At 52.5% G+C, this 27,995-nt stretch overlaps 15 protein-coding genes across 15 annotated transcripts; 11 read left to right on the forward strand and 4 right to left on the reverse strand.

Moving 5' to 3' along the window:
* Positions 1–39: 39 nt before the first annotated feature.
* Positions 40–1,303, forward strand: DL89DRAFT_290688 (WD repeat domain phosphoinositide-interacting protein 3-like protein; the record flags this gene model as incomplete). The annotated part of the gene is made up of 4 exons (XM_040890112.1): positions 40–208; positions 292–400; positions 435–1,067; positions 1,096–1,303. 4 exons carry the CDS (start codon positions 40–42, stop codon positions 1,301–1,303), a joined length of 1,119 nt encoding a protein of 372 aa, XP_040746210.1.
* DL89DRAFT_84074 (uncharacterized protein) lies at positions 1,168–2,382 on the forward strand. Its single transcript, XM_040892141.1, has 2 exons — positions 1,168–2,123; positions 2,364–2,382. Exon 1 carries the CDS (start codon positions 1,403–1,405, stop codon positions 2,036–2,038), a length of 636 nt encoding a protein of 211 aa, XP_040746211.1. The 5' UTR covers positions 1,168–1,402; the 3' UTR covers positions 2,039–2,123; positions 2,364–2,382.
* A 1,490-nt stretch (positions 2,383–3,872) lies between these two features.
* On the forward strand, positions 3,873–4,951 carry DL89DRAFT_84089 (uncharacterized protein). The gene has a single exon (XM_040892143.1). It carries the CDS (start codon positions 3,994–3,996, stop codon positions 4,738–4,740), a length of 747 nt encoding a protein of 248 aa, XP_040746212.1. The 5' UTR covers positions 3,873–3,993; the 3' UTR covers positions 4,741–4,951.
* Positions 4,952–5,450: 499 nt separating this feature from the next.
* DL89DRAFT_84087 (uncharacterized protein) lies at positions 5,451–6,329 on the forward strand. Its single transcript, XM_040892142.1, has one exon. It carries the CDS (start codon positions 5,544–5,546, stop codon positions 6,273–6,275), a length of 732 nt encoding a protein of 243 aa, XP_040746213.1. The 5' UTR covers positions 5,451–5,543; the 3' UTR covers positions 6,276–6,329.
* DL89DRAFT_265056 (uncharacterized protein) lies at positions 6,291–7,187 on the reverse strand. The gene is made up of 5 exons (XM_040886497.1): positions 7,022–7,187; positions 6,979–6,997; positions 6,819–6,942; positions 6,448–6,792; positions 6,291–6,398 (listed from the first exon to the last, which is right to left on the reverse strand). The coding sequence occupies exons 1-5, from the start codon at positions 7,155–7,157 to the stop codon at positions 6,336–6,338; spliced, it is 687 nt and encodes a 228-aa protein (XP_040746214.1). The 5' UTR covers positions 7,158–7,187; the 3' UTR covers positions 6,291–6,335.
* Positions 7,188–7,451: 264 nt separating this feature from the next.
* Positions 7,452–8,434, forward strand: DL89DRAFT_281573 (ribosomal protein, small subunit; the record flags this gene model as incomplete). The annotated part of the gene is made up of 2 exons (XM_040889649.1): positions 7,452–7,455; positions 7,783–8,434. 2 exons carry the CDS (start codon positions 7,452–7,454, stop codon positions 8,391–8,393), a joined length of 615 nt encoding a protein of 204 aa, XP_040746215.1. The 3' UTR covers positions 8,394–8,434.
* A 54-nt stretch (positions 8,435–8,488) lies between these two features.
* DL89DRAFT_265058 (uncharacterized protein) lies at positions 8,489–9,947 on the reverse strand. Its single transcript, XM_040886498.1, has one exon. The coding sequence runs from the start codon at positions 9,876–9,878 to the stop codon at positions 8,565–8,567; it is 1,314 nt and encodes a 437-aa protein (XP_040746216.1). The 5' UTR covers positions 9,879–9,947; the 3' UTR covers positions 8,489–8,564.
* A 174-nt stretch (positions 9,948–10,121) lies between these two features.
* DL89DRAFT_84118 (uncharacterized protein) lies at positions 10,122–11,594 on the forward strand. The gene has a single exon (XM_040892144.1). The coding sequence runs from the start codon at positions 10,148–10,150 to the stop codon at positions 11,507–11,509; it is 1,362 nt and encodes a 453-aa protein (XP_040746217.1). The 5' UTR covers positions 10,122–10,147; the 3' UTR covers positions 11,510–11,594.
* Positions 11,595–12,709: 1,115 nt separating this feature from the next.
* Positions 12,710–13,916, forward strand: DL89DRAFT_265060 (kinase-like protein). The gene is made up of 3 exons (XM_040886499.1): positions 12,710–13,046; positions 13,069–13,365; positions 13,421–13,916. Exons 1-3 carry the CDS (start codon positions 12,723–12,725, stop codon positions 13,853–13,855), a joined length of 1,056 nt encoding a protein of 351 aa, XP_040746218.1. The 5' UTR covers positions 12,710–12,722; the 3' UTR covers positions 13,856–13,916.
* Positions 13,917–15,000: 1,084 nt separating this feature from the next.
* Positions 15,001–15,204, forward strand: DL89DRAFT_210854 (uncharacterized protein; the record flags this gene model as incomplete). The annotated part of the gene is made up of 1 exon (XM_040884194.1): positions 15,001–15,204. A coding segment is annotated over one exon (204 nt), but the record flags the coding sequence as incomplete, so codon positions are not given.
* Positions 15,205–16,304: 1,100 nt separating this feature from the next.
* DL89DRAFT_255049 (uncharacterized protein) lies at positions 16,305–18,299 on the forward strand (the record flags this gene model as incomplete). Its single annotated transcript, XM_040885312.1, has 4 exons — positions 16,305–16,952; positions 17,042–17,686; positions 17,709–17,775; positions 17,830–18,299. The coding sequence occupies 4 exons, from the start codon at positions 16,305–16,307 to the stop codon at positions 18,297–18,299; spliced, it is 1,830 nt and encodes a 609-aa protein (XP_040746220.1).
* Positions 18,300–18,561: 262 nt separating this feature from the next.
* On the reverse strand, positions 18,562–18,994 carry DL89DRAFT_84150 (uncharacterized protein). Its single transcript, XM_040892145.1, has one exon. It carries the CDS (start codon positions 18,905–18,907, stop codon positions 18,665–18,667), a length of 243 nt encoding a protein of 80 aa, XP_040746221.1. The 5' UTR covers positions 18,908–18,994; the 3' UTR covers positions 18,562–18,664.
* A 771-nt stretch (positions 18,995–19,765) lies between these two features.
* Positions 19,766–22,691, forward strand: DL89DRAFT_290695 (uncharacterized protein; the record flags this gene model as incomplete). The annotated part of the gene is made up of 3 exons (XM_040890113.1): positions 19,766–20,060; positions 20,151–20,509; positions 20,541–22,691. The coding sequence occupies 3 exons, from the start codon at positions 19,766–19,768 to the stop codon at positions 22,689–22,691; spliced, it is 2,805 nt and encodes a 934-aa protein (XP_040746222.1).
* Positions 22,692–22,713: 22 nt separating this feature from the next.
* DL89DRAFT_84158 (hydrolase-like protein) lies at positions 22,714–23,853 on the reverse strand. Its single transcript, XM_040892146.1, has one exon. It carries the CDS (start codon positions 23,639–23,641, stop codon positions 22,736–22,738), a length of 906 nt encoding a protein of 301 aa, XP_040746223.1. The 5' UTR covers positions 23,642–23,853; the 3' UTR covers positions 22,714–22,735.
* Positions 23,854–25,788: 1,935 nt separating this feature from the next.
* Positions 25,789–27,660, forward strand: DL89DRAFT_265064 (uncharacterized protein). Its single transcript, XM_040886500.1, has 6 exons — positions 25,789–26,057; positions 26,080–26,416; positions 26,461–26,489; positions 26,511–26,664; positions 26,686–27,533; positions 27,566–27,660. Exons 1-6 carry the CDS (start codon positions 25,819–25,821, stop codon positions 27,627–27,629), a joined length of 1,671 nt encoding a protein of 556 aa, XP_040746224.1. The 5' UTR covers positions 25,789–25,818; the 3' UTR covers positions 27,630–27,660.
* Positions 27,661–27,995: the final 335 nt, after the last annotated feature.

Genomic DNA, 27,995 nt, shown 5'->3' on the forward strand with positions numbered 1-27,995 from the left:
TATTGCTCCAGTTCCAATTAAAAGAAAACTTAGCCAGCTATGAATGTCGGACGTCCGGTTCCTCGCTCGGGCTCGGGAGCCCAGGACAGCTATGCGCCAGACCTACTGTACGCCAATTTCAACCAGGACTACGGGTGCTTCGCAATTGGCACGCAGACGGGCTTCAGAATATTCAACAGCGACCCGTACAAGGAGAAAATGAGGCGAGGTAAGCGCACCCTTTTCCTGCTGCGTCGCAGCAAATTGGCAATGACTCCCAAGGTAAATTCACTAGGCGTACCTTATCTGTAGAGTTCAAGGACGGAGGGATTGGCATGGTGGCCATGCTGTACCGGTCCAACTACCTTGCTCTGGTGGGCGGCGGGCGGAACCCGCGGTTCCCGCCCAACAAGGTGATGCTGTGGGACGACGCGAGCTCCAAGATTATCGCCGAGCTCGAGTTCCGGCTCCGACGTGCTGAACGTGCAGCTGCAGCGCGACCGCATCGTGGTGGTGCTGCGCAACAAGTGCATTGTGTGCTCGCTGGAGGCCAAGCCACGCCACCTACATGCATTCGAGACCAGCGACAACGACCGCGGCGTCGCGGCAATCAGCGGCGGGAGCGAGAACGGCGTGCTGGCCTTCCCTGGCCGCCAGAAGGGCCACATCCAGATAGTCGACCTGCACTCGTGCATTAACCTGTCGACTGACGCCAGCGCCAGGCCGGGCCTGACCAGGACCCGCAGCAAGGGCTCGGACGTGCAGGGCACCGTGCACCCAACCAACATCAATATTGTCGCCGCCCATGCGACTGCGATCAGCGCCCTGGCCGTCAGTGCCGACGGCTCCATGGTGGCCAGCGCCAGCGAGAAGGGCACTCTGATTCGCGTGTTCGACACTGTGAGCGGCCGGCTGCTGCACGAGCTGCGGCGAGGCGTCGACAGGGCCGACATCTACAGCATTGCGTTCTCTCCCGACAACACCCGCCTTTGTGTGTCATCAGACAAGGGCACTGTGCATATTTTCAATCTGGAGGCGACGGCTGACCAGCAGCAGCAACAGCAGCAGCAGCAGCAGCAGGCGGCTTCGTCCGGGAACCGCCAGTCGAACCTGAAGTTCCTTGAAGGATGTGCTGCCAAAGTACTTTTCGTCCGAATGGTCGTTTGCCCACTTCCGGATTGCCAGCGAGGTGCGCTGCATTTGCGGCTTTGGCAGCGAGCGCAACAGCGTGGTGGTGCTGTGCGCTGACGGCACTGCACAGAAATACTCGTTCGACTCGTACCGCGGCAGCTGCATCCGGGAATGGTACCGCAAGTTTATTTAATCCCCCGTCTCTTTAGTCCCGATGTTTACTAACGAGCTCTGCATGCTGTGCATTTTCCTCGCCCATTATTTGTGGTTCTGCTCCGGATGATGGTGTCATATGCCGAAACCGGGTCGCTGGTCCCATGGCCCCATGCCTGCCAATCCTACCTGTCATTGTCGTTTCTCGTTTTTTTTTTTTGTTGCATTGATGGCGGCGTCATATTATATTGAGGTGCTTGACAACCTGGGCCTGGTTGACATATATGTCAAACTCGACCAGCATGTCCACCAGAGCGATATTCTTTTGGTCGACGACAGCACATTGCGGTTGAACATAGCAACCACGCTTGTACTGCCAGCATCTGTCAACGCTGCACGTGCCACCACCAGCACTCTGCCCGCCAAGAATGGTAGCAGCTGGCTGCGCATGCGCGCGCCCATCAGCCGCTCCACAAACCACCTCCAGCACCTGAAAAGCGCCGTTCCTTTGAGCCAAATCGACGGCCCGATTTCTGCAGACTCCGTGCGCGGATTCACGGCCATCTGCTGCCGCAGCTGCCGCAGCCAGCTTACCCACAGCGCCAGGGATGTGGTTGTGCGCGATCTGCCGTCGACGTACTGGAGCGAGCTGGTTGAATGCTGGGTGTGCCATCCGGAAGAAGACAAGCTGAGGATCAATCCCGATTTGCTGCACTTGTTCGAGCCGGACACCGGCAAGGTGGCCTGCCAGGAGGCTGAAAGCAAGGGGGGCTGATGTGTGGGTGGGTAATACCCATTTGCTGGCGCCCGGGTCGCTGTTTAGGGAATTGCCGACGCGAAATGTCGAGCTCGACAAGAAGGCAAGTATATTTGTTGCTTAGTCACGGATTCCGCCTATGCTGTCGGCTGCTCCTTGTGCTTACACATGGTGTCTATATCAGTCCTGACATTTAACAGGGATCCCAGAACGAGCAGTCTCTGTTCGAGCCACGCATGTCCTTTAGGGAAACATGCTGGCTGTGCATAGCATTAGGCACCGGCAGTTCTCAGTGATAGGATATGTGCTGGCTTACCGAGATCCGCTGGTCTGAACAGTACAGGGTGAGGGTCAGATCCTGCCCACTCTGTCTAGAGCTCCAGCACACATTCCGCACTTGTGACAATCCCTGCTTGCACACTAACCCCTGCTCTTCCCTGAGTAGACGCGGTTCCACAATTCGTATATGGAGCTGCGATGCGATTCGTGCAGCTACGTAATCGGCGAGGTTGGGTCACATGGGCCCAAAGCGGCTGCTGAAACTGCTTGTCCACCGCATCGACATCTGTTTTCGACGAGCTACCCTTCATTGGGGGTCAGCCTGTCGCAGACAGTCTCGAAGGAGCTGGTAGACCATGCAGCAGCCCATGCACTGTACCATTTTGTCATCGAAGAGCGCAAGTCGTGCGAGCCGGTGGCACTGGTTTCTATGACTGCGTGGAACACCGATATTGTGGCAAAGAATGGAAACAGTAGCGCATCTGGCCGCTGTATCAAGGTCGCTTTTATGGACTCCAAGACCGATGGGTTTGCGAAAGAAAGTTAAGGATATCGAAGCGAAATGGCTCTGCTGAGCACATTGCGCTGCTCAAGGATGACTGCGATGAGCTTTTGGGATTACTCAAAGATAACTCGCTGCTGTTCCCGCTGCCGTTCCGCATGATGCCTAATGGAACTAGTAGCTTTTTGCACATGTAAACTTCACGTTCCACTGTTGTACATGCTGAATGAATACCCTGACAACATCAGCCAACGCTGTAGATGAAGACTATTGAAGCAGTCCAGCGACACCTCATACTAGCGTTTTGGGACCAGCTGTGGCTGGAAATGACATTGCACTACTGGTTGAGCTTGTGCTGCTTATTTCCACATCCCAGCCTCTTTTGCATCTGCTATACTCTCGCAATCACGATATCGGCGCTTTCTTCTGCGCAGTCTGTCCGCCTGACATTCTCAGTATCATTTTCAGGCGTATTTGGTATTGAATATGAGTGTGTTGTGTCTCGGGTATGATACACTTAGATAGACAGCTCTGCAACTGTCTAGAACACGTTTACTCTCCAAGCACCTTTCCACGACGTATATTGAACGTATGAAATATGCTGTATGAAAGAAGGAAGGAGGAATCGCCAGGTGAAAGGGCAGGTGCCGTCTAAGTAGTGGCGCCGGTCGCCAGAATAGTATGGCCGGCCATTGTGGCCTAAAGGTCTTGATCCATGGGTTCCTAAGATCATAAGGATTTGGAACCACAGAGTGAATGACGAGTGGGAAAGAATGACCTTCAACACAGAGTTGGCGGTTCCATACCGCTTCTTTCTATTGTGCATGTCTGCCGGTCATGGCGTGCGACTATTTTCCATAGAGTATTTATTTAAAATATACTTGTTTTCGTTTAACATCTTGCCTATATATGCACATCTTTTTCGGTCATATTCTTATGCCAGCTACATGAGTGGTAAGCGATGTGCATATATAAAACGGAGAATAAGTGCCTACGTACACCCGACAACTATACATGCTGTTCACCATAGCCTGCAGTTCAAACTATAAACCTGAGGCATGCCTATCACTTATTCAAGTCCACGCAGCCTAGCTCCTCGTGCACCGAAGATTCAGCATGCAAAAAGAATAGACATTGTTAACCATAAAGATTCTTCAATCAGGGAAATTGATTTCTTCCAGAGCACAGATTTATGATCTACAGGTTTTTACTGGCCTCAGTGCTCTTTTATGACTCCACCCTCTCACAGACCTCCAAAATGAGCGACAGCTACAAGCCCGTCGATGCATTCGACTCGATGACAGAGAGCACCTTTATCATCAAGCCGTCCGCACAAAAGAAGGCCGCAGCCAGGCGGCAGAGCATCAAGCGCATTACGGACAACAGCGGCTTCGTGCCTTTGCTGCAGGGCGACGAAAGCGTCGAGTCAGTGGAGCTCCGGCGGACGCTATTCGAAGCGACATGGCCGCCGCTCGAAAAGCTCATAATCGACACCGAGGAGGCAGCCAACAACGTGGCTATTGCCGAAATGTGCGCATTCGCCAGCAGTGCATACAAGAAAATCGAGACGGACGAGAAGGGCCGGCTTGATCCGCCAACCACAGAACTGGCAACGGCAGTGGCCTTTGCGGGCGTCAACACCGGCGACCACAGCAAGCTGTTTGCGATGCTGCGGACACGGCTACAAGCAGCGGGCCATCATGCTGTGCTCCTCGAGTCGCAGTACTGCACGACACTGCCCAATATGCTGCGTGCGCTGCTGGACCAGGTATTCTGTGGCAGCAGTGCTGGCGGCAAGTCGGAGGAAAGCACGGCTGCGACGGGCACACGGGCAGTCAACTACGACGCTGGCTTGCTGGCTCTGTGGTGGAACGAGGAGAGGCAGGCAGGACGAGTCTCTGAGGACACACGGATGGTAGGTGATTCTGCAGGACTTTGAGGGATTCCCACCGCTGGTGGTTGACGACTTTATCCGCATCGCCACCGGATATTGTCAGCAGGTGCCGATAGTGCTCGTGTTGGGCCTGGCCACGTCCTATGAGAGCCTGCACCAGTCGCTGACAAAATCAAGCATTTCGATGCTCAACGTCGAGCGGTTCAATCTGCAGCGGTCGAAAGAGTGCATTGACGCAGTGGTTACAGGAAATGTTTGTCGAGGGAACATGCGTGCTGGCGTTCGGCGCGGAGGCTTACAAATCGTTGCTCGACCAGTTCCTGCTGTACAACTTCTCGATCTCGGCATTTGTCAAGGAAGCTGAAGTATGCGGTAATGGACTTTTTCTACGCACACCCGCTCAGCATTCTGGCTGCGATGGTTGATGCGGACAGGGGAATCGTTCGAGCTGCCGATTAGACTGAGCCATGACCAGGCAGAGCTTGTGCGCATGCAGCGGTCCACGCAGGGGTTCCTGGAGAAACTGCAGTCAAGCGACCCAGGGCTTTGTGCACAAGGCGTTGACTGATGACGTGTTTTTGCAGACCTCAGGTCGTTGGGCGGATGCTGGAGGAGCTAGTCGAGTACAGAAAGTTCTACAGTCTTGGAATTGCGTTCATTAAAGCAATCCAGGAGCTGGCGCCGGAGCCAGTGCGCAAGCCAGTGCGTACGCTGCACTTTTTACAGTCTTGGGCAAGAGTATGACGAGTGTACTCACTGGAAAACGCTATCGGCAGTGGTGAGGAAGATGAAGGCGCCCGAGATGGGCCAGCTGGTTGCCAGGCTTGAGGAGATTACACACAGCCACGATGTTGCCGATTTGCAGCGCTCAGGTCTGTCTGACGGCAGGTCCATCTGCGAGCTGCTGCTGCGTATCAGGGAGTTGCTGGAGGATCCAGAAAACAGCGATGCTGATGGACGATTCCGCGCAGATTGGTGCTGATTCACCACAAATAGCACAAAAGCGTATCCGCACACGGCACGACATGGAGAACCGGCCGTTCCTGCTGTTCGACAACACGTCCAGCGACAGCATGCTGCGGGCGCTGGACAAGTGCTGTCAGATCCTCGAGCAGCTCCTCCAGTTCTGCCTTACCTCGTACCGCGACGTGCCGCTGCACGAAGTCTTCTACTACAGACACTCGTTGCTGCTTGACACAACGTTCAGCGCGCAGCCGCGTGCGGCAGTGCAGGCAGCATTGGGGAAGACCGTGTACTACATCAACTGCGAGTGCTGCGACGAGGGCGAAGACGAGGATGATGCGGAGCAGCGGATCTTGCCGTCGATGCAGGACACCAGCATTGCGTACCGGCTGCACCGCGAATGCGGACGCATGATCAACATGTACGACTGGTACACGGCATTTGCGTCGGTCGTCGAGAAGGAAGGCGACGCGGCAATGGGCGAGGAGGGGTCTGAGGGCCAGAGCGAGATCCAGGCGCGGTTCATGCGGGCAGTCGAGGAGATGCGGTTCCTCGGGTTCATCAAGTCGACGCAGCGCAAGACCGACCATGTCATCCGGCTGACATGGGGAATGTAGATGTGCTCTTTTTTTTCTGTCGGTAGCTTTTTTGTTCATGATGTACGGAAAAGAGAAAGTCTAAAGCAACGCTCCAGTTACGCTGAGGACTTCGTTGGCGCGAATGACATCAACAATAACAAACTCCAGCAGGCCACTGGCAGCCGATGCTCTGGCTTGTGCCCTTGAGCACCCATTCGCCCGACCCAAACTTGCTGTCGCCAAAGTCCATTGCGGCGGCGGGCTCCTCGGGCTGCTCCTCCTCGGGGGTCTCCTCACTCTCATCCTTGTCCTCGCTCTCTTCACTGTCGTCCGATTCCGACTTGGTCGCCACAGTGGTTGCGCGAGCAGCAATCTCCTCGTCGTCAAACGCACGCCACTCGTACTTGTCCTTGGGGATATATGACGCCGGGATCGAGGCATTGAACGTATCCCACAGCAGCAGGCCAATGTGGTCGGGCGACTGCACGTTGATGCGGCCCTTGACCGACATGCCGCCGATTGGCCGCCACAGCAGCAGCTTGGCCACCACATCCAGCTGGGCTGTACGGCGAGTCGTTGAACAGCAGGGCCTGTGTCGCTGAGCGGCCGCGCCTTCGAGTACGAGAGCACCACGCCGCGCACCTGCGGCACATAGTGTAGCAGCATGCTGTTCAATGTCTCGTGCACGCCTGCCGAGAAGTCGCTGCTGTACATGGGCGCGATCGTCACCTGTCAGCTTGACTGTGGTCTCGACGAACCCGCTGGAGGAGATCAGCTCCGGGTACGGGGATGGACGTGCGGCGGGGCGCGGCAGCGGTCCACGGCCTTTTCTGTGCTGGCGGTGGTGCTGCTGTGCTTCTTGGACTTTTTGTGCTTCTTCGACGACTCCTTGTCGGCCGACTTTCTTCTCTTCTCGCCCATGGCTAGTGTCTATGTGTGCTGTCGAATGTGCAAAGTGCGTGTGTGCGTCGAAGGCAGCGGGGTAAGAGGCAAAATGTGCAAATTGCCTGCTGCCCGGCTTGCGTCGCTCTGTAAAAAAAATTATTTCCTGCTTGTCCGATCTAGGCAGCAGCAGCCAGTGTTGATCGATCAGATCACCAATCACGGGGGCATTTTTGCAGACCGCGATCGTGTGTGTCGACAAGTGGCCCACGGCGCGCACGGCGCTAGAGGTCCGTTCTCTCTCCCAAACCCTCTGTTTTTGTCAAACTAAAAATGGGTATGTATCCATGGGCGACAACGGCGACGATTTGGAATATGTCCGGGCGGATGGATTCGGGATCGATGCGAAATTATTCGGACGGCTCCACGACGGATACGCGCCTGCGAAAAAATTGCGGCGCGCCGCGGAACGAGGAGGAGCAATACTGCTGGCTTGTTGTGAATTCGTGACGACTAATTTCCTTCTGAATTCCCATCTCCCTTTCCATGTATGGCATTCTGGCTCTGCGTTCTGGCATTTGAAACGGCTGTTTTGTTCGACACGCTCGCATTTCGCTTCCCCGATGGACTATGGCCGGACGAAATTTGAACTCTGGGTGATTAGGTATCAGCCGCGACTCTCGCCACAAGCGCTCCCACACTGGTGCCAAGCGCGCCCAGTACCGCAAGAAGAGAAAGTTCGAGCTCGGTCGCCAGGCCGCCAACACCAAGCTTGGCGCCAAGCGCATTCACGAGGTCCGTGTCCGCGGTGGCAACAAGAAGTTCCGTGCCATGCGTCTGGATACCGGTACCTTCTCGTGGGGCTCGGAGGCTATCTCCCGCAAGACCCGTGTCGTCGCTGTCGTGTACAACGCGTCGAACAACGAGCTGGTCCGCACCAACACCCTGGTCAAGGGCGCCATTGTTCAGATCGATGCCACTCCGTTCCGCCAGTGGTACGAGAACCACTACGCTCAGATCCTCGGCAAGAAGAAGCGCCTGACTGAGGAGGAGGCCGCTGAGTCTGCTGCCAACAAGCAGCGCTCGCGCCACCTTCAGCGCACCGTCGCTGCTCGCAAGGGCAACGTCGAGCAGGCTCTGGACGAGCAGTTCGTCTCTGGCCGCCTGTACGCCATCATCTCGTCGCGCCCGGGCCAGTCGGGTCGCTGCGACGGCTACATTCTTGAGGGCAAGGAGCTTGACTTCTACGTCCGCAAGATCCGCAGCAAGAAGTAAATTTTGAAAAAAGGGTTTGCTCTTTCGAACTAAATACTGCCCCTCTTCGATGCTCGGTTTGGACATGTTCTCATTCGCTTGAGTGTATGTGCAATCTCCTCTTTTTTGTTTCCTTCAACGGAGTCAACGAAAATAAACTTTCTCGAAAAAAAATGCCGTCACCGTCTGTTTTCAGTTGCGCAGGATGACAAACAGCGCCGACAGAACCAGCACGCTGATCGCGTCGGTGATGAGCAGTATGCGGATGACCAGGTGGTTGCCCAGGGCGACTTCGCGGTACTGGTACCGGAAGCCGTTGGCGCGGGCTGCCACATTGCGACGATCGGACTGGGCAGCTATGCCCACCGTGCCTGGCCCCTCCTCGTCAACAGTCAGGTCGAAAATGCCGGCGACGCCGTCAAGCTCGCCCATGCTGGCCCGGACCGTGACTTCGATCGCAGACCACGGTCCGCTGGCCTCATCAAACTCCATCGCCGCAGTCATGGTCCCAGCCATCGCCTTGTCCAGGACATCCTGGTGTGCTCCGAGTTCCTCTGGGGTCAACTGGCAGAACTCGTCGATGGCTGTGACATTCTTTACGCTGCCGCTGCCAATAAGCTCTATCGCAAGTGCCGGAGACTCAGCTACTCTGTGCGCGGCAACGCAGCCGCGGTGGTCGTGGCCGTTGAAGACGAATGTGGGCTTTAGACAGTGCAGCAGGAAAGCTGATGTCGCTGGTGACAAAAAGTCCTGGTAGCTGACAAACCCATCAACGTATTTGGTTGCGGCCTTGTCAATGCACACGCCGTCGGGCTTGCTGAGCGGAATATGCAAAAACAGCAGTAGCGGAATCTCTGGGTTCTCTCGCCGATCAGCCGCCAGCTTGTGGACGAAGTCCCAAACCTCGGCTCGATACTCGTCGTTGCGCGATCTGTCCAAATTCATTGCATTGAGAATAGCCACATGGTGCAATGGCCTGTCCTCTTTTGCGCTGACATAAAAGTCCAGATTGAGCGGGCCAAAGTTGTTTGTGTATCGGGCAATGTGGTATGCCTCTGTCTCCTCGCCGTACCCGATGTCGTGGTTCCCCGCCATTGTATAATGTATATGGCTGTTGGGGATTGTATTGTTCAGCTCGTCCTCCTGGTACGAGATCCACTTGAACCTGTGTAGTCGCTTGTAGTACTCTTCGCGGCTAACCCACTGGCACGAGAATATGTCGCCCATGGTCATCACATACTGCGGGTTGAATGCGTTGATGGTGGACTTGTAGACGTGCCGCAGGTAATAGTCGTTGAATAGAAGGTCGTATTTGCCCGTGGTAGGCTCGCGCTTGAGCTTGGCGTCGCCTTCGATCTGTGGGTCGCCGTACAGGTTGAAGCGGATGTCCGAGCGTGGGTGGAGCAGTGCATGCAGACGTGCGTAGTTGGAAAAATAAAGGTTGACTATAGCCAGGACCACTGTGTAGGCGGTCGCCAGTCGTCGTAACACGCCTTTGAGTGCCATTCGAGCAAGGCCTTCCAGTCGGGTTTCTATGAATGCGCGTTGAAGGAAGTTGAAATTGCTACAAATAAGGTGACGGTGGAGAAGCAACAATCGCGCGAGCTCAGACAGCTTTGGTTGACAAAGGGTCCGACAGCGAAGTGGACCGAGAATGCTGCATGATTACTAGATCCCTCCCGATCATTTAAACCGTTTTTATGCAGCTTCGATCCTGGCATCTACGCCTCACTCTTCTGCTTCTGCTTGCAGCATTTTTTTCGCCGACACCTGGAATGCGCTTGTTATTAAAAGTGGGACGGCAGTTGGCACTGCGGCGGCGGATACCACAGCGGCCAACCAGACCATGCATACGCTGCAAACACACAATAGTTTTCGAGAATGAGGCCGAGACGGAAATTGCGCGCGAAATTAAAAAGAACCTCGACCAGCTCAAGGTCACCCAGCTCAACGACGTAATGCGCAGCTGCGGACTCACTCAAGGCACAGGGCGGGCGTACAAGCTCGAATCCCTAAGCGCATTCATTCGTGCGTCGCAGGAGCTGGCGCTGAGCCGGCATTTCGGGCGGTGTCAGCGCAAGGCACGCAAGGCTGAGCGCATGCACAACGCATTTATCCCCGAGGAAGTCGTCTCTATCGACATTGGGTTCCGCAACTTGGCGTTTGTCCACATGTCAAAGAGCGGCGAGGTGATCGAGTGGCGGCGGAACGAGTTGCTGAAAGAGGCAACCTTTGAGCCGTGGATTCTGGCCGAGGTTGTGCAAAGGTTTGTCCAGGAGCGGCTGCCGGTACGTCCAGCATCGGCATGTACGTATATTATCGAGCACCAGCGGTTTCGGTCGCAGGGGTCGGCGGCGGTGACCAATTCGGTTATGGTCAACAATCTTGTCGAAGCGTTGCTGTATGCAAATCTGCGGAATGTCGGCGCGCACGTCGAGCCTGTCAGTCCGAGTCTGGTTAGTGCTCACTGGGGGTTCATTGACGGGAACGGCACATCTGGCTCAGATCTCACTGAATCTGCAGACGGTACTAAGCTGGCTAAGCGCCGATCCAAGGCCAAAATGACAAAGAGCCAGCTTAACAGCGATCTAAGCCAGCTGATTGTGCGCATGGATGAGTCGCTGAGCACGCAGCGGCAAATAACCAGCGACCAGCAGTCGCTCATCATGCAGGCATTGGGCGAGAAATCGCGGCGCCGATCTACGCGCACTGCAACGCACGACCTCGAGACCCTGGCTCTGGAGACAAACTCACATCTGAGCAAAGTACGCGAGCTGCGCCGCCGTGCGATCAAGAAGGAACGCACCATCGGCCTGATCCAGAGCTGGATCCTGGAGTCACTGGTAACCCATGCGAACCAGAATAGCCTGCCGGTGCAAAGCCCTATGCTTTCGAAGGAAATTAAGAAGCTAGGAGGCGCGCGGAGTGCTGCGCATGTCCTGCCAGGCGGCTTCCACGTCACATTTCCGCTGAGCATGATTCGCATGTTTGGCAGCGAAAGCAAGAAGGACGACTTGTGTGACTGCATTTTACAGGCTGCGGCGTGGTATGCCTGGCAGCATAACGTCATCGATGCACTCAATACATATGGCAGCACGCAGCTATTAAGCGCTGCCTCTGCATCAGCATTCCGATAAAATCGCCGTCTCGTTAGGAGAAACCACTGGTGTTCGACGCATAGCTGAATCGTGACTGACTTTTTTTTTTTTTTCTTGATCTCGGGGGCAAAGATAATCACGCAATTTTGTGGGCAAAAGGAACTACTTTTTTTCTATTTCATCGGTGAAGAGTATGCCTTTTCGCCTTAGCCCAGCCTATGCTCTAGTAATTTTTTCTTTTTCTTTTTTCTTCTCTCTCGCAAGCTCCTACCGCACCTCCTTCACCTCCTTTCCTCTCCGCCTCTCTTTTCCAGACTCGTTCTTTTGTAAGAGCACTTAGAAGCGAAGCAAAACAAGGACCGGGTCTCTATTTCTCTTACGTCTGTTCGCTGACTTTATTCCCAGGCAATTCTTCACCAAAAAGAGCTATGAACAGTAAGTATTACCAACAAGCAGGTCGCAAATTCGGACTGCTTTGTCTCTTTGACAATAGCTACAACTCATAACCACATAATGCGGGCGTGTGGTCGTGTTTTGATATTAGCACACTCGCTGGCACCGTTAAGCGGAAACGGCCCCGTAGAGGGACGACTGATCGGCTTGGCTTCCTTTTTGAACCAAATCACCTCGGAAATTTTTCTACTGATCTGGCCCTCCCTGATTTCATGAATAGACGCTATCCTCAACGCCAAGCGCCGCGCGATGGCCAAGCAGAAGCCCAAGGCCGCGCCAGTCAATGGCATCCAGCACCCGCAGACAGCCGCCAAGAAGCCTCCAGCCGCTGAAGCCCGCCGCCCACACCCATCGGCGTCTATTTCTGCATCGCCGGACCAAAGCTCGCGAAGACAACTCCTCGCCCTCGGCAAAAGACCACGCGGGCAACGACAGCCAGGGATCATCAGCGTACGATGACGAGCCCGAAGTGGAAGAGGAGGACATCGAGGACTACTGCAAGGGCGGCTACCACCCAGTCAAGCTGGGCGACCAGTTCAAGGACAAGCGGTACAAGGTAGTGCGCAAGCTTGGCTGGGGCCACTTTTCCACGGTATGGCTGGCCTATGATCGCGAGAAGGACATCCACGTTGCCCTGAAGATTGTCAAATCTGCCGCGCACTACACCGAGGCAGCCAAGGACGAGATGGAGCTGTGCCAGCGCGCCGTCGACTCGAAGGGCAACCATGTTGGCGAAAACTACGTGGCGCAGATGCTCGACAGCTTTGAGCACTCGGGTCCTAACGGCCGCCATGTGTGCATGGTGTTTGAGGTCCTCGGCGAGAACCTGCTGTCGCTGCTGCGCAATGCCCGGCGCTATGGTAATCTGCGCGATGCTTTCAGCACTGTCAAGAAGGACACGGGGGCAGACACGCACGGCAGCCATCATAGCTCTGCGTCGTCATCACACAGCGCCCACGACGATAGCGCCGACCACAGGCGTGAGGGTTTGCCGGTTTCATTGGTCAAGCAGATTGCGCGCCAGATAATCGCCGGCTTGGCCTACCTGCACGGCCAATGCAACATGATCCACACTGATCTCAAGCCCGAGAATGTTCTGGTGTGCATCGAAAACGTCGAGGAGGTGATTCCGCCGCGAGCTGCAGAACGACAATATCGAGCACGCGGCCAACCGGGCGCACACCAAGACGACCAGTGACGAGTCGCTTGTGCAAGCCAGCCGCAGCGTCGCAAACTCCCGTGCGCCCAGCCCTTCTGGAGACGCCGCCCCACAGCAGTCGGCTGGGATGGATGTGGACAGTCTCTCGGGATCTGCAGCAAAGCTCACCCAGTCGCTCGAGAAGGACATGAACGGGATTTCGCTTGCCAGCAGTTCTGACCCCTCAGCTTCGTCGCAGGCTGGCAAGTCGTCGTCGTCGCCGAGCCGTAGCCACGGCCTCAAGGTCAAGATCGCCGACCTTGGCAACGCCACCTGGAAGGACCATCCATTTCACGGAGGACATCCAGACACGCCAGTACCGATCCCCCGAGGTTATCATCGGGACACGGTGGGACGAGACTGCTGATATGTGGTCGTGCGCCTGCTTAATATTCGAGCTTCTTACTGGCGACTACCTGTTCGAGCCGCACTCGGGTGGCCGGTACTCCAAGGACGAAGACCACATTGCGCAGATCATCGAGACCATAGGCGTATTCCCCAAGAAGTTTGCGCTGTCCGGAAAATACTCCAACGAGCTGTTTAACAGGCGAGGTGAGCTGCGCCATATCCGGCGGTTGCATCCGTTCCCGCTCAGCGACCTGCTGCATGACGAGTACAGATTCTCAACGAAGGACTCGAGGGAGATTGCCGATTTTTTGATGCCCATGCTGGAAATCAATCCGGTGCGGAGGAGCCTGGCTAAGGATATGCTCAAGCAGAAGTGGCTGCAGTAAGCTGCCAGAGCAGCTTTTATTCTTAGATCCCCTTCTGATTACCTCCATATATACAACGGTGTACATTTCTCATTACTTTGTTTGTTCACTTTGTGAGCCTACTCCCTCATACACATCACTAGACTACACGTACACTGTAGCGATGGCGTTCCTGATAATGTATATGGCTTACACATATACCATGCAAATATGATCAACAGCATGTGCATGAAAATCACTGCTCCTGCGTCTGCAGAAGAATGTAATGCGCTATACTACCATGTGAAACTGCAGCCGCAGCTAGACCTGTAACGCTGCAAGCCTGATACATCCATGGGATGACATGCTTGCGCTGACCTTGGGTATTGCCAAAAACCTGCAGTTATTCAAGTTGCATATACAGATACTAATAAATACGCGAAGGCTGCAAGCAGATCAGTGCAGACTAGAATAAACTCTTGTTCCCCCTGTTGCAAAAGCAAACAACGGGGAACTTTATTTTAGCTAAAAGCCTGCGACATACGGTGGTCAGTGTATGCTAGCCATGCCCTCCTCCATTCTGTAAAATGCATTGGCCAAAATAGTACAAGCTGAGGCTTTTAATGAGATGATGCTGTGTTGTAATAAGCTCTCTGATACCCCAGTACTGTGCATTGAGAGAATGCTAGCTGCATCCGTCGAGTACAAAAGCCGACCAGAGAACCTGCAGTGAGGCATATCCAGCCATGCCATCCTTCCCTCATGAGGCTTTATTTCGACGCTATTTTGTTTTCTCACTCTGGTATTTAAAGCGTGCACTAGACTTTCTATCTTTTCAGTTCAACATCAAGAGCTCTGCAAGGCAAAGTCTGGTACTCATGTCAAGCACCAACGGTAGTGTATATTCATTCCCCTGTCGATCCTGCGTCCTTATCAGTGGCTGTTTCAGGTCGTAAGCTTGACATGGCCACTCATTGTTTTCGCATGAATATAAATAATATGCTGTAGTTGCACAGAAAGGAAAGCGCGGTGATCGCGCCAACTTGGAATCCGGAGGAAGCTGGCGTACGCAGGTAGCGAATCCGATGGTATCATATCAAGGTGGTCGTTTTCCTGTCTCCAACTGGTCGGCTGGTACACCAGGGTTGGCAATTGATGGTGAGGTGCACAATATTCCCATGAGCAATGTATTCAAAACTGAACTCTGCCAGATCTTCATGGAGGGCAGAGTATGCATCTATGGCGAAAACTGTCGGCATGCCCATGGCGAGAGTGAGCTTCGTCCGCGTATACACGGTCCTCGGTACAAGACAGTGATGTGCGTGAGGATTGCCAACCAGCGCTCTTGCAGCTATGGTGACAAATGCGAGTTTGCACACGATGCAGATGAGCAGAGATTCCATCAGGACAGATACCGAAGGTCGCCGGACAGTGCGTGGATTCCAGCAAATGCAGCCTAGACCGGTGTCGGTTGAACGACATACAATTTGCCCGAGAATCGATATCTGTCTGACCGGACCCCTGCCTGCAGCTCGCAGGTTTCTGCTGCGTGTTCAAACTTCGCGGCTCCTAGTCCGTCATGGTGGCCAACTTGATACTTCTCAGTACATTCTAGCGGCCGTATCTGGGCACAGCGTTACACAGGACTCAAGCGCTCCTTACTCGCTTCACCAGCATACTAGCCAGACCGCTGTTGATCCTAAGCGGTTCCTCGGTCCCAACATGCAGCCTATGTATCAGCTCACAATCCCACCCCCGTTTTGGTCAGAGAAACATGCTCAAACTAAATCAGCGTCCTCTGATTTGTATCGGGGTACCACTGCTGCAGCTGGTATGAGGCAGAATGTCGGCTGTAACCGACGGTGGTCCTAAGTTCCTTGGGGCGCGTGGCCTGCTCAGTGTTCTGGGAATTGATGGCCTAGAGTAAAACCACCTATTGCTTGGGTCATCATGATCACGTTGCTTCGAGAGCAGCAACTAGCAGTGGCGCACTTGTCATGGTCCAATTATTGATTCGCATCACTTGTCAGAAGTGGCATCTGGCAGGTCATGGCTATCGTGAATAAACTTTTATTCCTGTGTGCATGATCCATATTGCGCATTCAGATTTCGCTGTTACCTTCAGAGAGTATTATGACTTTATGAATGAATAAATGAAATTTGCTGAGGAGGATGGCGTTCGGCCCAAGTGATACCATGGATTGCCATGGCGACTGGTCCGGAATTTCGCCATGAAGAGCTTTCCAATATATCGAATATCCTCATTCTTTGCAAGTTTTACATAAAAGACAAGCTGTCGGTATTCAAATGAATACATAATGAAAGTGTAGTGGCATATCTTGGATACTATTTCCATAGCATTCAATACCAGCAGTCATTAATTCAAGAACAAATGGTTTGAGGCAGTCGACACTTGCAACAATACATTGGATTGCGCTATTTCCTCATCACTCATAATAGTTTTCACATCTCAGCAATTTGCGCCTCCAGAATGAACCTATTTGGAGCCGAGTCGAGAAAGCTCGCGTTCACAAATCACATCTACTATAATTCTTGCATCAAACATCGCCTAAACATTGGCGTATTACCGCAAATCTGGATCGCACAGCCAGCAGTACAAAGCTGCCTCCCGAACAGCCTGCCTCCTGTCTACTCACTGTCTCTGATATTTCGTTATATTTTCGCTCTACACATAGTTTCGTATATTAATTTTTCTTTAATTCCTTCTACAACCACTGTTCTGTATATTTACCATGGAGAGGAAGAAAGGTATATTCAGGACATAGTCCAGCGTAAATGTAGAGCCAAGTGTATGAACATTATCAGTTTAAAGCGTCAACACGCTACTAGCTATACCTTTATATCGGCTATAGGAAGCATGCGTGTTGGTGTTGCCGGAATATTGGCAGCTACGGTAGTTGCCGAAGCTGATAGTTCTCGTAGCACAGCTGGTTCGTTCATCTATCCGCAAGAGTCACCAGATAAGCCAGTCCTGGAGGTGTTGTCAGCTAGTTTATCTAGACAGGCGTCTTGGGCTGCGACAAACAGATATCGGAACAGTACCAACAACCGCCGCAGCTATAAGACCAGACTATGCGAGAACTTCAAGCAAAGCGGCACCTGTATCTATGGGGATAAAGTGCACACACGCTCACAGCAAGGCTGAACTGCGCGAACGACTCAACCCTCTCAAGCACAAGACTGAGCCATGCAAGAATATAATAGCAGGGTAAAGATTGTGCGTTTGGCGCCAAGTGCGATTTCGCGCACGGTGAAGAAGAGATGCTGGAAAACCGAAAACGAGTTACTCACGAACTATACCCAGAGCCGGTTCGTTTCAGGGCACCAGATGATGTCTTTCAGGATCGTTTTGCTGAGAAGCATGCTGCCAAGCGGCATTCCGCTATGAGGAAGTCGCTATCTGCCCTCATGATCCCATTGCCACAGCCAGTACCCCTGTCTCCGCCTATCAGGAGCAGCCCCACAGCGCGCCTCCTGGATAAGCTCGAAAATGCTCAGAATCTGCACCATGTAGCTCATGAAATGCTCCCACAACCTGGTCTTGTCGCATCTGCTCGAGAGCTAACGGCGCTTCAGCACGTTTCACTGCCAAATTGCGAAAGGGAGCCAGCTCTTCAGGCATCGCCGATATGCCCCTCACCTCCAGCTCCAGCTCCAGCTCCAGAAAGCCAATACAGCAACACTACGGGGCTACCTGCACAACAAAAGTACGGCAATACCTCCTCAGCATTCGCTATTGCGTCTTCAAGCGTTCCATATAGTGGCCTTGCTCACCCCTCAGACCTCACAGATGCTGCCAAGCTATACACCCGAGCAGTATCCGGTGTATGGCTCGCAGATGACAACGGTGCCGTTAGTTGCAGCAGGTGCACAGCCATTTTCACAAACCCAGATTCCGCCCATGCAGTTCATATCATCCGGATACATGCCATTTGGTCCGGGTACGTTTCAGCGCAGCCAGAGCAACAACGTACAACATCCTGTGCGTTTTCCAGCTGTTGTTCCCGCACTTCGCACTGCCGTCAGCCTTGACCAAGATATGCTGGAGTCGGGTTCATTTGGCCAGTATATGGACCAGCATCCAGGCATTCCCAATGTCCAGAAAGCTGCGAGGGCGACTCCCTGGTGTCACCGCGGAAATGCTGCCTTTAACGGGTCTCCACTGTCGCCTCACTCGCCGATGGTATTTCGGCCATGTTCCTCAGGCACAATTCCAGTACCAGGGGAGAATATTGGCTCACTCGTGGAGATGAGACTGTCCGACCACTTCGAGCAAAGAGCTAACCGGCGGGTCGGTTGGACTCCCGATATAGTTGCTTCACTTGCTCCTCTTAACCTTCCAGAGGAAAGTGATATTAGTGGCGGCTCCAAAGGCAGTTTTGATTACCGTGCAATGCTACTGGGCACGAACATGTCAAATTGGGCAGACTCAGTCAACACTCAGCGCTTCAATCGCGGAGCCTGAAAGTAGTTCAAGTAAGAGGCTGTCGAGGTAAATTAGGCATCGTGTCGCATTGCAAGTGCAGTTTTTGGATGTGATTGATATATTTGCACCATATCAGCGGTATTAAATACTTCAAACCACCTTGACCACAACAGGTTAAGCAGCTATGGTTGCTGAATTACATCTACTCTGAACTGCAGATCTACCTGTTTCATGTTGCATATCTCACACAGTATCTACATTATGCTAGAGCCAACATATAGGAAGCAAACATGTGATGGCCCTAGTCTGTAGAATAGCCACACCTACCGCTTAGTTCCTTTTTCACATATCCTCGATTTCTTGGCAGATGTGCGCTCTTTTCAAAAGTTGATTCCGTTCATAATTCATAAACATTCTTCCTCAGGCCTGCCGCAGGACAAGTCGCTGGTCCCCACACAACACGCAGATCCTTGCATGATGCCCTGACAAGAAATGCCAAATTGCAAAAGACTCCCATTGTCTAGTTCTGGCGGGTCGCTGTAGGACAATAAGCGATGCCAAATATGGAAACCGCACATTCGACCGAGTGTGAGTATCTTTGACAAGTCTGATCCATGGAGCCTGCATGCTATGCTTCCCTCCACCATTCATAAAGCTAACTCGACGGTTCAAACAACACAGGGCCTATAAATATAGAACGACTGGTGGCATCTCTCTACCAGCCAGGGTCACAAATCTTCATAGTCCTTATTTTTCCGTAGTTACTGAGGAATATAATGATTGATAGTTCCGAAGTGTCAACTGTCGCGGTCGATGAACAGTCTAATTCCCGTGAATACCAAACTTCGTCAGCAGCCAGGGTTGCAGTTTTTCCACAAGAGCGCTGTTCGATGGCAGGGTGGTATCAGCACTCTGCCTAAGGCTAGTATGGAGACGGCTGATGATTTCCTCAGACAAAGTATATGGCAGATAATCTATGATGCAAGGCCATCCCTCACCACCAACTAGCCGAGGTAGATACATGCATGATGCCCACACACTAGGGCCTTAGAATTGACTTATCGAACTAGTATCCGAAATAAAATAAAAAAGTGAGTGTTGTGGGATATGATGTGATAATAGGGAGTGAGTGGCGATGCGCCTGGGTCGGGTTATTAGACGATCTAGGTCGAGGTCCTTTTTTCGCCGATCATAGCCCTCCTGTTCTTGGGGATATATGTCTGACCAAAAATGAAAGAGAAATGAAGAGTTCAACACTTTTCTTTGCATCTCAGATTTTACATTTCCGTATTCGTGGGTTTACAAGAGTTTGGCACCGGCCAAAGACATAAAAAATGGTTGATACTAGCCAAGTTCAGGCACAGAACCCATCGCTCTCTGCGTTTCTCTCAGCAATGATATTTTACTTCTTTGTCGGGCTAATATTATTCGGGGCCTTTACCTATTACCGACGACGGAAGCCGCGGTTGTATACGCCGCGGAATTTCGCAGCACTGTACACGCGGATGCCAGACCCATTTATTGAAACGTCGAGGTTCACGTGGGCAAAGCAAACGTACAAGGTTAAAGAGGATGCAGTGTACCGGGTGGCAGGGCCGGATGCGGCGATGTTTATGCGGAACCTGAAGAGTACAGCGGTGATGTTTTCTGGATTTGCTGTCCTGGCCATTGGCGTGCTGATTGCCAATGACGAGGATCGGGGTGGGTTGATGCAGTCGCTAGAAAAGCTCACAATGAGCAATATCAGCAATAAGGACAGTCGGATGTGGGCCCATGTGGTGCTGTTTTGCGTGCTAGTACGTAAGTATGACTCTGCGATCGAGGAGATGTCTGTTTATCAGCTGGATAGTGCATATGGCCTTCCCAACTGAAAAATGTGATCCAGTGTAGTGGCAACAATATACCTGACATTTTGCGACGCATTCCACTACCTGGGGATTCGCAACGCATATCTACGTGAGCCTGACTACAAGCAGCTTCTGCGAGCCAATTCAGTTCTTATCACAGGGATTCCGCGGGCAGAAAACACAGTGGAGAAGCTGCTGGAGAAATTTAGACATTTTCCAGGCGGTGTGATGGCCGCGTGCCCATGCCTGACGCACAGCGACATGGGCAAGCTGGTAGCGCGACGGAACAAGCACGTGCGGGAGCTCGAAGCCGACATGTGCGAGTTCCTGGCCAAGGGCTTTCGGACGGACGCGGCGCGGCGGGATTATGAAGCAACTGCGACCAACAACACGGATAAGCAAGTTCGAGATGGCGCGGCTTTGGGAGGGGAAGGACCCGCGTGGAGAGCCAGTGGATGCAATCTCCTACCACTGCGATCGAATCACAGAGCTGAACCGCGAGATCTGCGGGCTGCGGACGCATTTGGCAATGGACCAGCGGCCGTCGGCAGCACTGATAGTTTTTAATCGGCAGGAGGCGGCACACGAGGCATGCAAGTCATCGCTGGAGACGCAGTGGTTCCGGCGCGGCCTGCCGCCAACATACTGGCCGCGGTTCAGCGACATTGACCCAGGGGAGATCAACTGGCCGGGCCTGACGGTGCCGATGCGGGCGAAGCGCATCAACAAGGTTCTATCGCGGGCGTTCGTGCTGGGTGTGATCAGCGTATGGATCTTCCCGGTAGTGTTTATCTCGGCAGTGGCAAAGATGGACCGGTTGGAAAACTTTGGGCCGTTCAAGGACATCTCGAACTGGCCGACGCAGCTGGCGGGGCTGGTGCAGGGAGTGTTTCCGCCGTTGATCCTGGGGATTCTGCAGCGGATGATCCCGGGTCTGTTCCGGCGCGCAATCGCCATAGAGGGGATCCCAACAACACGGCACATGGAGCTGACGCTGCTGAACTACATGTTCCTTTTCGAGATCACCGATGCGTTTGTGATTCCGTGCGTGGCATCGACGATTTTCGGCAGCTTTGACACGTTCCTGCACGATCCGTTCGCAGCAGCGCGCACAATTATCAAGGAGATACCGACGGTCAGCACGTTCTTCATGGCGTATGTGCTGATGCAGGCGCTGGCGAACGCTGGGATGGAGCTGGCGCGGGTGCTGCGCATCATCGACTACAAATTTACAACGTGGTTCAGCCGGCGGTCGCCGCGCATCATGCTGCAGCACAAGATGCCGTCCAAGTTTCAGTACGCCGAGGCGATCCCGACCCATTCGCTGATGTTTCTGCTGGGGCTAATCTACTCGGCTGTGGCGCCGCTGATGACGGTGGCCACAACGCTCTACTTTGTGCTGTTCGCGTTCGTCTACAAGTACAAGTTTATGTATGTGTACGATGACCGGTCGTTCCGGCTTGGCGGACAGATCAGCGTCAAGCTGCTGGCGCACCGGTGGATGTGTCTGTATGCGGCCGAGGCGCTGTTCTTCCTGGTCATAGTGATGCGTGTGTCGGTGCACAAAACCAAGGCATCGGGGATGCAGCTCACCATGGTGATATCTACTATCATGATCACCTTTTACTTCAACTACATAATTAAGACGCGCATCTACCCGCGCCTTATCTACATTGACGATCACCCCGAGGAAACAGCCGACGTGCGGCTTCGACTCGGCCGAGCGACGCCGGCACCAGAGCCCGAGCTGGCCAACTCGCAGACCACAGCAATGGGATTCCACGAGTATGCGCTGCCACGCGAGATCGAGCGCGCATGTTCTGATCCGTGCTTGAAAATCACCGTTACCGAGCACGGCGGGTCGCCCGAGCCGCCAATGTTCAATGAAATAGGGCAGGAGATCCGCTCGCAGGCGTCGCTGATTCCGACGCGGCCCGATCCTGCAATCAGCCAGCTATTTGCTGAGCCGGCGCCGTTCCCATATGAGGCGTGGCGGATAGATGCACGGCCAGAAATCGCCACAGTGGGGCCGGGAGTGCCTGTTCGCAGCGAGCTGTTCGATGACCCGACGGTTCTGTGGCCGAAACACGTGACAGACCCGGGCTTTTCCCACGTCTGGCTGCCTGCACTGCCCGCACAGACGTGTCCGCCCAGGCAGCCCAGCGATGCAACTCTGAATGGGGCAGCAGATATCCGGATGGCCTCGCGCAGCCCGCGGCCGCGTCAGGTAGCCATGGCACGGGCTCGTGCAGGCGGCATGTTGGGGATGCCGCTGGGGCAAATGCTTAGCGCATCGAGTCTGGCTGACCTGTTGGCGCGGCGGCAGCCATTGGCACCTACACCCAGTATCAGGGGCGGGGACTCGGGAAGCAGCTTCAGCGACAGCAATGACAGCGTGGGCGCGTGGGAGGAAGTGGCAGAGTCGCTGTACGAGGAGATCGGGTGGCGGCTCGGCGTCTACGGCGACGTGGTGACGCGATTCGCGGCATTCGACGAGGACGGGCGGGACTTTGACGTTAGTGCAGCCGGGTACCCTGAAAACCCGACGATGCGGCCGCTCCAGCGCGTAATCCACTTTGAATGATACTGAGCTATAAAAAAGATCTATTGGTGACAATACGAAGCTCTTCACAAAACCACCCGCATGCCGTCGTACGCCGGATCGACCACCAGGCCCTCTTCGCACAGGAGCTTTTTTCCATACGCCTCCATGTCGCCGTGCTCAATGGAGTGGCAAAAGTCCGTCAGCAGTGTACGCTCCGGGCGGAACCGCCTGACCTCTTCGAGCGCATCCCAGTAGCCGAAATGCGACGCATGCGACGTCCACCTCAGCGCATCCAGCACCAGCAGCTCTGTGCCGGATATTAGCGGCCGCGTCGCCTCAGGGATCCGAGAGCAGTCCGAGATATATGACACGTTACCGAACCGGAACCCCAGGAAAAAGAACGGCTCGCCGTCGCTGTACCGGCCGTGCTCCACAAGCAGTGGCTGGAATTCAACCCCGGCCACCTCCAGTGGCACTGTTGGATCAATTACTTGGAAGTTCAGCTTCGGCACCTCGCCGCTGCCGGTCGCCTTGCTTGTATCGACCAGGTACGGGAACGCATTGCCCACGGTCTCCAGCGTCTCTTTGCTCAGGAACACTGGAATGCTGGCCCCCAGGCTCAACGTCCATTGGCGCAGGTCGTCTAGGCCCAGGATTGCGTCGGCGTGCCCGTGTGTCAAAAGAACGGCGTCGATGGTCTTTACATTGTGCTTGACAAACACCTCCACGGCCGACTCAAAGAACGTCTTGCCGCAGTCGATTACCACGTTGCGCTCGCGCCCGTCCACATGATCAATGCGGATCAGTAGCGAGGTGTTGCGTCGCCGGTTCTTCGCTCCCTGCGCTGTCAGCGAGTATTTGCAGACCGTGCAGTCAGGGTTGTCAGAGGTAATGCACGGAATGTTGGGAATGCAGCCAGACGTGCCGGTGCCCAGGAATATTATCTCGCGCACGCGCGTTGTCGAACCGTTGGAAGCGACCGGGACCATGGTAATAGTAAAAGGTAGTGGGAGGTGAAAGCGAAGGAGCGAAAAGAAAGAGTCACCAAGAAAACTTTTGATTGTGGCTCAAATAATAATCCACGAATCCTGAGCCGCACGGATTTCATATTGCTGTTTTTGTTGTTTTGGGGACAAATAGTGCCTGGTGATAGGTCTTGCTGTTCGCACGACAGATACGCATGTACCCACATCCACAGCATTCGGGGAAATGCCAATGGCCATTAGGCCTAACTCTGTGGCGGATCTGTCAACTCCCCGAACCGCATCTGGCTATTTTTCTGACATAAATAGTGTAGCAGCTGTTCAGTCCCTAAGGAACTCTTGTCCCACAGAGAGTTGCATCTGAGGTCAAACTCGACCCCAGGGCGGCTGAGGGGGGTAAACTCGCCATGGTCATGCAGACCAAAGCTATGGTATATCTAAGAGAGTACCTGTCGAGTGCTGCATTTATATGCATGTCAACAGGTAACGCATAGAAAAGTAACAAATTAGGATATTTGCATGAGCAAAATGGTGCTATTATTCCATGACTGATATCAGTGTCACTTGCCCAATGATATATCTGCGTATACATGCAGCGTATATAAATGTGTTGCAGTGAGTCATCACAATATGGCTGCATTTGCGGTGGTAGTTCATACAATCGAAATCTAGGCTATGAAATATCTGCTCATTAAACCCTTGCTCTTTGTTAATATGCAAATAGCAAGAATACTTATGTAGTAATCTGTGGCTGTCCGTAGATATGGTACCAAGTGTATCATCGACTACAAACTGGCCATTTCCCCAGAGCATTTATGCTATCCTACATGTCACCCACAGTCTTATTCATGAAGGGAAAGTTGATCAATCCATATTGCTACCCAGGTTCAATTTACTTATCATCCTCCCTATCTGAATCAATGCCATAAGAAGGAAGTAACTGAAAAACAAGGCACATGCACTCTATCTGCTAATCCAGTTTCTAATATGCATAAAGCCAGTTTGCAAATAATATACCTATATCTATCCTATCTATCTTTCTAAGTAGGGAGGTTATTCACAGTTTCTAAACTAGATAATAAATATTTAGAACTTCTAAAACTTCTTATTCTTTTGTTATTTAGGCACTTCTATAAAACCCTATCAGTATCCTGAAAAATGTCAGTTAATATATAATTAATATGCTTCTACTAAGATATAGGCCTAGGTTATAAGAGATCAACTGAAATTTTTCAGGATACTAATAGGGGTTTCAGAGAAGTAACCTTTTGTTATTTTATTTATTAGTAATATTGCTGCTAATATCTTTTAGATATTACTAAATATTCTGATTTTAAAATATTTATCAACTACTAGTAAATGATTTATAATTTGTTTATTAGTTATTCTAATATATGATATTAAGTTTCTTTAAACTTTCTTATTTATGAATGGCCTCCTTAGTTGATACTAATGTGGTTCTAAATCCATATGATTTTAGGAACCTATGGATCAAGACCTTTAGGCCACAATGGCTAGTCATACTATTCCAGGTAGCTGGCACCACTACTTAGATAGGCACCTGCCTCTTTCACCTAGCAATTCCTCCATCCTTCTTTTATATAGCATATTTCATACATTTAATATACATCATATAAAGGTGCTTGGAGAGTAAACATATTTCAGACAGTTGCCAGGAGGCTGTCTATCTATGTGTATCGTACCAGAGACACAGCAGTTAGTAATAAAGTCCATAGCACTGCTAACAAACAGACTGGATAGCATTAATAGTCCTAATTCTTGCTTCCTAGTAGTAATATCAGCTGGTGTCTGCCTGTAACCTAGTCCATGCATGCCTATTGCTATTAGAAGCTTGTCAGGATAACTATGATACTAGACTTAGCGTGCAATTGTAAGAAACGGCTTCAAATAGCGTCAAAATCCACGTTTAAACACTACACAGCACATCTTAGCATCGGACACGACCAAACAGAAAATCAGTGAGTGATCAGGTTTGATTAGCGAGCGCTCTCCAATGCAAGAAATCATCGAAAACATGCCATTCCCTGCCAGTAGATCATTTGAGCGGAACTGACAACCGCAGCTGACGACAATCCTCAAGGTATCCAATACCAGGGACAAGCAAGGGCTTTCTCCTCTCTTCTCATCCACTTTTCAAACATCTCTCCCTATATTTCCACGACATGAATATTGTCCTGTCTGCTGGTAAGCTTGTGCAGCTAGCTGTGCTTGCGTTTGCCGGATGGCTGCTTCTGCAGTCGCTGTTCCTGAGCGTGCAAACGTTCATGGTTTTCTACTTTCCAACCACGAATGTTCCCTATCTTCATCCTGTGCCGCCTGCCAACGAGACTGCCGAGCTCATCTCGCTCGCATGGAAGGAACCATTTGAATACGAGGCCAAGGTATATGTCAACAATAAGCCGTGCGACTCTGATTCACTCGAGACGTTCTTCCAGAATGCCACCGAAAGTCTGGCACATCGAGCCGCAGAGCCTGGCGAACCGGTACCCAGTCTTTGAGAAGCGCCTGGGTCTGAATCTAACGGATACGGATACGAGGTTCATGTGTGTTTTCATTCAGAAGGCTGGCCAGTTTACACCTCACCCGAATATCAGCGACCCCCATCTGGTTGTTGATCAGAGCCTGATTGCGACTACGTCAATTTTGACTACGTGCTACAATGATGACCAGAAGGGAAAAGGTATCAAGGCCCATTGCGTCTCGAAATCAACATTCCGGGTGGATACCCAGGCCAAGTGGAAGATCCATCTCGAGGACAACGTGTATAGATCCTGACTCCCTGCCCAATATTCGATTGCAACAAGTGCACCGTCGTCCATGGAAAATCACTCGGGTCTGACAGCACAACTGATAGCACTAGCGCCAAGGACGTGTACCTCCCTCTGCTCTATCTGGACAGTGACGCCAAGTCTGAATGGAAAAAATTCCCTCTTGCTAATCGCAGCAGAATCAACGAGGAGCCTGAAGCACTCAGTGCAACTGTTGATATTGCCATAGGGATTCGTGGCGTACGCACTAGCGCCGAGCAGGCTTCTAACCGCATCGAACGCAGAGTGAACGATGAGGTGTACAGGTTGTTTAAATTGAATGAGGGCAAGCTTTTGGCGCCACGCCTAAACCTTTGGTCATCGACGGCCAGTTCGACAGTCTCAACCGCGATTTACCTTGCGCTCTACCCAGCACTACTCTCTCTGTGGCTCATCCGGCAGCTCTACATTGCCAGGCTTTATTTGGCATCAGCCTGTTCGAACAGCGGAAAGGCCAACTCGATTTTTGCGATGTATATATTCCAAGAGATATCCCAGACAACCTTGATTGGTACCATTGGGCTAGTGGTTCCGCATGCAGGGTTAGATGGGGCGCTCGTTAACCTTGGCTTTGCCTGGTGTTTGATGAAGTTCCTCCTTGGGATTATGCCTCAAAGACGGGTGGCGAGTGTCATACGGTATCTCAGCGGTTCTCGGGCGACTAACACCAGTGACAGGGAAAAGGACGATGAGTCGCTGCAAACTAAGGAGACCAAGGAGAACGACCCGGAGAGTGCCTATTCCGAAATATGCTCATGGACTTTTAAGCTATTGCTCGTGGCTATTGGAGCATCTCTTGTCGTGGAGTACGCCTATCAAGCGTATATCTCCGGCGGCATTGATATTCAGTACCTGCATATGTCTGATGGGAGTCAAGTTCACACACTTTTCTGGGCTATAGATCACCTCAGTCACAGGCTGGTGCCCTGGATCTATGCTACTTACTTCACACCATCTATTATTTTGGTGTTCAAACGCAAGTCGACTACGTACGTGCCGATTGCATACCATCTTCTTCAATCGATTGAGTTCGCAGTCATCGGATCGCTTTGCCTCTACGCAGTTCCCAGGTGCTAGCTCCCAGTTATGTGGAAGCACATAGTGTCGTGAACGGCATCTGCAGCATTATCTTGCTTATCCAGTGGATTTACTACAATAAATTGTGAGCGTTGATGCTGGTTTGCACACGCTTATTTGTTGCGTTTCAGAGCGTTTCGGATGGCATTGACATGTGGCTTTACTTAAGGGAAGAGGAGGAGAAAGCACAGCGGCCGTGGGGTCTGAAGTGGCGGTATATATCCAACATGGTACGGGTATCCTCGATTCGCGTGCAGCCGTGTCATCAAGTCATGGGAAGATACCGTCGTCTTCCTCAGAGGTTCAGGTCCTCACTGCTATTATTCGCAACGAGATCTGGACGCCCATCGTTGTATGTCTGTCCCGGGTCGCTGACGTTGGCGAAGTTGTCAGTACCGATGCTGGTCGTGAGCGACATGTAACAATTCCACATACACACATAAATATATGCAAGC

The sequence above is a fragment of the Linderina pennispora genome, assembly GCF_002104995.1.
Source record: "Linderina pennispora strain ATCC 12442 chromosome Unknown DL89scaffold_2, whole genome shotgun sequence".
In the NCBI taxonomy this organism is placed as follows: Eukaryota; Fungi; Kickxellomycota; class Kickxellomycetes; order Kickxellales; family Kickxellaceae; genus Linderina; species Linderina pennispora.

What these genes read in the sequence shown, in the direction of transcription:
- DL89DRAFT_84158 (XM_040892146.1), bottom strand. Translation starts at nt 23,641, where the DNA reads ATGGTCCCGGTCGCTTCCAACGGTTCGACAACGCGCGTGCGCGAGATA.
- DL89DRAFT_265056 (XM_040886497.1), bottom strand. Translation starts at nt 7,157, where the DNA reads ATGGGCGAGAAGAGAAGAAAGTCGGCCGACAAGGAGTCGTCGAAGAAG. An exon ending in TCAGCGACACAGGCCCTGCT is followed by an intron (nt 6,793 to 6,818) that starts GTTCAACGACTC and finishes CGTACAGCCCAG; the next exon opens with CTGGATGTGGTGGCCAAGCT. An exon ending in AGTTTGGGTCGGGCGAATGG is followed by an intron (nt 6,399 to 6,447) that starts GTGCTCAAGGGC and finishes GGCCTGCTGGAG; the next exon opens with TTTGTTATTGTTGATGTCAT.
- DL89DRAFT_265060 (XM_040886499.1), top strand. Translation starts at nt 12,723, where the DNA reads ATGGTGTTTGAGGTCCTCGGCGAGAACCTGCTGTCGCTGCTGCGCAAT. An exon ending in GCCGTAGCCACGGCCTCAAG is followed by an intron (nt 13,366 to 13,420) that starts GTCAAGATCGCC and finishes CATTTCACGGAG; the next exon opens with GACATCCAGACACGCCAGTA.
- DL89DRAFT_265058 (XM_040886498.1), bottom strand. Translation starts at nt 9,878, where the DNA reads ATGGCACTCAAAGGCGTGTTACGACGACTGGCGACCGCCTACACAGTG.
- DL89DRAFT_84074 (XM_040892141.1), top strand. Translation starts at nt 1,403, where the DNA reads ATGCCGAAACCGGGTCGCTGGTCCCATGGCCCCATGCCTGCCAATCCT.
- DL89DRAFT_265064 (XM_040886500.1), top strand. Translation starts at nt 25,819, where the DNA reads ATGAATATTGTCCTGTCTGCTGGTAAGCTTGTGCAGCTAGCTGTGCTT. An exon ending in AGATCCATCTCGAGGACAAC is followed by an intron (nt 26,417 to 26,460) that starts GTGTATAGATCC and finishes GATTGCAACAAG; the next exon opens with TGCACCGTCGTCCATGGAAA. An exon ending in TGCCTCTACGCAGTTCCCAG is followed by an intron (nt 27,534 to 27,565) that starts GTGCTAGCTCCC and finishes GGAAGCACATAG; the next exon opens with TGTCGTGAACGGCATCTGCA.
- DL89DRAFT_84089 (XM_040892143.1), top strand. Translation starts at nt 3,994, where the DNA reads ATGATCTACAGGTTTTTACTGGCCTCAGTGCTCTTTTATGACTCCACC.
- DL89DRAFT_84118 (XM_040892144.1), top strand. Translation starts at nt 10,148, where the DNA reads ATGCGCTTGTTATTAAAAGTGGGACGGCAGTTGGCACTGCGGCGGCGG.
- DL89DRAFT_84150 (XM_040892145.1), bottom strand. Translation starts at nt 18,907, where the DNA reads ATGGTGGAGGGAAGCATAGCATGCAGGCTCCATGGATCAGACTTGTCA.
- DL89DRAFT_84087 (XM_040892142.1), top strand. Translation starts at nt 5,544, where the DNA reads ATGTTGCCGATTTGCAGCGCTCAGGTCTGTCTGACGGCAGGTCCATCT.